This window comes from Coregonus lavaretus, assembly GCF_964263955.1.
Source record: "Coregonus lavaretus genome assembly, chromosome: 22".
Classification (NCBI taxonomy): domain Eukaryota; kingdom Metazoa; phylum Chordata; class Actinopteri; order Salmoniformes; family Salmonidae; genus Coregonus; species Coregonus lavaretus.
The window spans coordinates 26603329-26609651 of NC_140009.1; the positions used below are offsets into that span (position 1 = coordinate 26603329).

General features: G+C 42.1%; 1 protein-coding gene across 1 annotated transcript; it reads left to right on the plus strand.

Annotated features, from left to right (window-relative positions):
• Positions 1 to 838: 838 nt before the first annotated feature.
• LOC311149899 (chemokine-like protein TAFA-2) lies at positions 839 to 5242 on the plus strand (the record flags this gene model as incomplete). The annotated part of the gene is made up of 3 exons (XM_084187133.1): positions 839 to 938; positions 4718 to 4873; positions 5073 to 5242. The coding sequence occupies 3 exons, from the start codon at positions 839 to 841 to the stop codon at positions 5240 to 5242; spliced, it is 426 nt and encodes a 141-aa protein (XP_084043259.1).
• Between the last annotated feature and the right edge of the window lie 1081 nt (positions 5243 to 6323).

The following is a 6323-nucleotide window of genomic DNA, read 5'->3' on the forward strand; positions in this document are numbered from 1 at the left end:
ACTACTAAAGGACACCAATAATAAGAAGAGAGAGACCTGCTTGGGCCAAGAAACACGAGCAATGGACATTAGACCGGTGGAAATTTGTCCTTTGGTCTGGAGTCCAAATTTGAAATGTTTGGTTCCAACCGCTGTGTCTTTGTGAGACACGGTGTGGGTCAACGGATGATGTCCGCATGTGTAGTTCCCACCGTAAAGCATGGAGGGGGAAGTGTTATGGTGTGGGGGTGCTTTGCTGGTGACACTGTCTGTGATTTATTTAGAATTCAAGGCACACTTAACCAGCATGGCTACCACAGCATTCTGCAACGATACGCCATCCCATCTGGTTTGGACTTAGTGGGACTATCATTTGTTTTTCAACAGGACAATGACCCAACACACCTCCAGGCTGTGTAAGGGCTATTTAACCAAGAAGGAGAGTGATGGAGTGCTGCATCAGATGACCTGGCCTCCACAATCCCCCGACCTCATCCAAATTGAGATGGTTTGGGATGAGTCGGACCGCAGAGTGAAGGAAAAGCAGCCAACAAGTGCTCAGCTTATGTGGGAACTCCTTCAAGACTGTTGGAAAAGCATTCCAGGTGAAGCTTGTTGAGAGAATGCCAAGAGTGTGCAATGTTGACACAAAATGTAGATACTATTTTTATTTTTTAAGAAATCAAATATTTGGAGTAGGCGCAAGCACAGTTTGTGTTTTGATCTCATACTGAATGTTCTAACTTTGAACAGAGTTTTCAGACCCCATTACTGTGCAATAGCTGTATCATATCTTCTCACTAACAACATATGTCTCTGTGGTTGCTTGGCTGACCGGATGAAGGTTATTAGCTGTGAGATGGCGTGGCCAGTACACTGGGGCCTCCTCCTGCTCTGCATAGTGATCCTCTACTGCCAACCAGTGTCCACCGGCAACCGCAGCTCCCGGGGGCAGTCAGGTAAGTCCCAGAACCATTCATACCAGTGAACACTGGCCCCCACTGGACTCATTATTGCTCCTGGTCACCTGTACACCCAGCTCCACTGGGAACTAAGCACGGCCAACACTAATGAGGTGAAAATAGGTGTTTGTGGTCTGGTCTGCATGGTAGAATGTAAACACAACAAGTGCTGATGCTACAATTACTGTAGTCTGTCTTGTCAGACTCATGGTGTTCCTGCAGCTACTGAGGGAGGAGACAACATAATACTATAATATTTAAGTATACATTCATAAATAAGAAACGGGTCATTTGCAGTCATTTATTCCCTTGAGTGTTAATGAATACATCTCAAGTGGCAACTAATATTGATGCATTATGCAGTGTTCCCCCTGAATGTGGCACTGATACTGTCAGATGTTTATTGTGAAAAGGTCACAATCCTCAATGCCAAAATCTGTTATTACATTCATACACATTCTGAAAAATATATTTAATACCTACATTTTATTGTATATTTTCTTATCTCAATTGAGAGAACTTTGCAATGATTGAAAGGGAGTTCTGTGAATGCTGCCTTTCCCTTTTGGTCTTGGTCTCATTCACTTTCTCTTTTACCTCCTCCATTTTGACTGTGTTCCCTGTGCTATTTCTTATATCCACACGGGGGCCTAGTTGCTCCAGAAACCAAATGGATGTGAGTGCTGATACTGTGTAAATACTTTTCTTTGTCTTTGTCTTCTTCTTTTTTCTTTTCTTTTCTTTTTTTAACAAAATTAAAGTCACAGTACTATTATCACAAAACTACCACTAACAGGTCCCGATCATCATCATCATAAAGGCAAACATTGTAATTAAACAAATACCTAACGCAACAATGCTGTAAGTAGGAGGAAATATGCATCTTTCAAATGATTTGCCACAGATATGAAGTGCTCCACATGTCATTGTCGTTAACAGTTGGAAAAATAGTAGAGAGACAGGCAAGCAGCTTCAGCGAAGTCCTGTATGGCAATACTTTGAGAAGTTAAAGGAGAAGGTGATGAAATGCTAACCTTGCGAGGTGGAATTGAGCTACAGTGACAGTACAGGTGCAATGCTGAAAGGGAGGCAATGTGAGACCCAACCTGTTCCTGGCAGCATTACAATAAGGGACAGAGTGAGAAAATCAAAGCACTGATTACAGAAATGATTGCAGTTGATATGTGGTCCTCTGTAGCTCAGCTGGTAGAGCACGGCGCTTGTAACGCCAAGATAGTGGGTTCGAACCCCGGGACCACCCATACACAAAAATGTATGCACGCACGACTGTAAGTCGCTTTGGATAAAAGCGTCTGCTAAATGGCATATTATATGCAGCCATTGTCAATGGTAGAGGATGTTGGCTTCAATACCCTAATGACATATCTAGAACCAGATGAAAAACTGTGACGGCCCTGATGGTGAAATTGTACAATGATTGCTCTGCAAGTACAAAGTGTGAGCTCTCAAACACCATACGTGGCGCTAACAACAGATTGTTGGACATCTATGAAAACGCGGTCAAACATCACTGCAATGATTCATCACATTGATGAGAAGAGGGACATGAAGTCCCATGTACTGAAAACAGGCATTAATACCATCGTTGCCGAGTGGGTGGGGACATCAGTAAGGTGAGCGTCGTCTGTTAGGTAGCCAGGGCAGTGGTAGATTGAACTGCAGTGCCCCCTAGCGGTTATACGCAGGACCATACAGTGAGGGAAAAAAGTATTTGATCGCCTGCTGATTTTGTACGTTTGCCCACTGACAAAGAAATGATCAGTCTATAATTTTAATGGTAGGTTTATTTGAACAGTGAGAGACAGAATAACAATAAAAAAATCCAGAAAAACGCATGTCAAAAATGTTATAAATTGATTTGCATTTTAATGAGGGAAATAAGTATTTGACCCCTCTGCAAAACATGACTTAGTACTTGGTGGCAAAACCCTTGTTGGCAATCACAGAGGTCAGACGTTCCTTGTAGTTGGCCACCAGGTTTGCACACATCTCAGGAGGGATTTTGTTCCATTCCTCTTTGCAGATCTTCTCCAAGTCATTAAGGTTTCGAGGCTGACGTTTGGCAACTCGAACCTTCAGCTCCCTCCACAGATTTTCTATGGGATTAAGGTCTGGAGACTGGCTAGGCCTCTCCAGGACCTTAATGTGCTTCTTCTTGAGCCACTCCTTTGTTGCCTTGGCCGTGTGTTTTGGGTCATTGTCATGCTGGAATACCCATCCACGACCCATTTTCAATGCCCTGGCTGAGAGAAGGAGGTTCTCACCCAAGATTTGACGGTACATGGCCCCGTCCATCGTCCCTTTGATGCGGTGAAGTTGTCCTGTCCCCTTAGCAGAAAAACACCCCCAAAGCATAATGTTTCCACCTCCATGTTTGACGGTGGGGATGGTGTTCTTGGGGTCATAGGCAGCATTCCTCCTCCTCCAAACACGGCGAGTTGAGTTGATGCCAAAGAGCTCGATTTTGGTCTCATCTGACCACAACACTTTCAGCCAGTTCTCCTCGAATCATTCAGATTGGCAAACTTCAGACGGGCCTGTATATGTGCTTTCTTGAGCAGGGGGACCTTGCGGGCGCTGCAGGATTTCAGTCCTTCACGGCGTAGTGTGTTACCAATAGTTTTTTTTGGTGACTATGGTCCCAGCTGCCTTGAGATCATTGACAAGATCCTCCCGTGTAGTTCTGGGCTGATTCCTCACCGTTCTCATGATCATTGCAACTCCACGAGGTGAGATCTTGCATGGAGCCCCAGGCCGAGGGAGATTGACAGTTATTTTGTGTTTCTTCCATTTGCGAATAATCACACCAACTGTTGTCACCTTCTCACCAAGCTGCTTGGCGATGGTCTTGTAGGCCATTCCAGCCTTGTGTAGGTTTACAATCTTGTCCCTGACATCCTTGGAGAGCTCTTTGGTCTTGGCCATGGTGGAGAGTTTGGAATCTGATTGATTGATTGCTTCTGTGGACAGTTGTCTTTTATACAGGTAACAAACTGAGATTAGGAGCACTCCCTTTAAGAGTGTGCTCCTAATCTCAGCTTGTTACCTGTATAAAAGACACATGGGAGCCAGAAATCTTTCTGATTGAGAGGGGGTCAAATACTTATTTCCCTCATTAAAATGCAAATCAATTTATAAATTTTTTTAAATGCATTTTTCTTGATTTTTTTGTTGTTATTCTGTCTCTCACTGTTCAAATAAACCTACCATTAAAATTATAGACTGATCATTTCTTTGTCAGTGGGCAAATGTACAAAATCAGCAGGGGATCAAATACTTTTTTCCCTCACTCTATGTGAATTGTGAATTCGCGTCATTCTATGATAAAAAACAACAACGTTTAAACGATTTTTAAAATGGCAGTTTAAACGTGAAGAATTGTGCATTTAACATTTGTCACATCCCTAGTAGATGTATTCAAGCTTCAGCTTCATTTAGGCAACTGCAGGAGAATCTTATGACCTCATACTTATATGCATGCCTGGTGCATACTGATGTGAATTATGTAATTATGTAGTGTTGAAATCTCTTATGTTGGCTTGTATGTATGGTTAGATTTTTCTTCTCACACTCAAACAGTATGTGAAAGGCAGGCAAGTGCAGTATGTCATATCTTGCAAAGTGCACTAAAATGATAGCACAGACAACTTCACATCCGTTTGACTGATTTTAAGGAGCTGTTTCATTGTGTTTATCCCTCTCTATGCATGCTGCTACTGCTTGTTAGTAACCACCTTTCCTAATCCCTCTCTCAGGTTCATCACAGATAAAGACGGGTACCTGTGAAGTGGTGGCTGCCCATCGCTGCTGCAATAAGAACAAGATTGAGGAGCGCTCTCAAACAGTCAAGTGTTCCTGCTTCCCTGGTCAGGTCGCCGGGACAACAAGGGCAATGCCCTCTTGTGTTGAAGGTAGGATGCTTCAAATAAGATGGTAGCGTTTCAGTACTTCAACGGGTTTTGTATTGCATCAACATATTGTCAATGTTACAGTTGTTATCTCGTCCATTTCCAGGCGGAAATCAGTGTTTATTGAAGTGCTCTCCGAACAAACGTTGCATCTCATCTCATTTCAAGTGACTGACTGCCCACTGTGCTGTGTTCTCTTCAGCATCCATCGTGCGTCAGAAGTGGTGGTGCCAGATGCAGCCCTGTCTGGAGGGAGAGGATTGTAAAGTACTGCCTGATCTCACTGGCTGGTCCTGCAGCTCCGGAAACAAAGTCAAGACCACCAAGGTGAGTTTATGTGAAGGGACAGCAAAGGAAATCCAATTCATATGACTTTGAATTCATGCATTATTACAGTTGGAAGGTAATGAAACCAGTCTGTTTAAAAAATATATATTTATTATATTATTATTTAAGCAGGGAGTCACCATTGAGACCAGGGTCTCTTTCACAAGGGAGCTCTGCATATACAATTTCATGAGACAAATCAAAAATCTAATACAATATAAAACAAGTAAAATACAGCGCAACACAAATATTCAAGAAAAACAATTACATTTCTCAGTAAGATGGTCTCCAATCAATATTTTAAATTACATGAGCAGCACCAGAACATCCAATTGTAATGTTTTTTGTAGTTGGTTCCAGCAATGAGGTGCTTTAAAGCTAAAAGCAGATTTACCTAGTTTGGTGGAGACCCGAGGAACCTCAAGAGTTAACCAACTTTGTGAACGGGTTTGGTATCTCATGTTTTTATATTTTAACAGCGAAGTAAGGTAAGTTGGAAGCTTGTTTACTAGAGCTTTGTAAACAAAAAGGGAACAATGAAGTGATCTACAGGACTTTAATGAGGACCAGACAACCTTTTGATACAGGATGCAGTGGTGAGTATTAAAACTGTCAGCAGTGATAAAACGAATGGGACTATGGTAGATGGCATCTAAAAGTTTAAGAGTAGTGGCTGCTGCGATCTGGTAAATGGTGTCACCATAATTAAGAACTGGCAGGAAAGTTGACTGTACAATCTGCTTCCAGCTATTTAGGGAGAGGTAAGATCTATTTCTAAAAAAGAAGCCTACTTTAAATCTTAGATTTTTAACTAGCTCATCTGTATGTTTTTTAAACATTAAATCTTTGTCAATCCAAATGCCCAGATATTTGTAGGCGGGAACCCGATCGATTGGGAGACCTATCTAATGAATAAATATGTAATCAATCTACATTTTAGAGAACAACATGTATTTAGTCTTGCCTGCATTAAGTACACATTTTAAACCAACTAGAGCTTTCTGTAAGGTAGCAAGGTCAGATTGCAGCTCTAACATAGCCTGGTCAACAGTTGGGGCAATGGCGTACATAACAGTGTTGTCTGCATACAGATGAATATTACAAGTTTTAACACATAGACCAATAT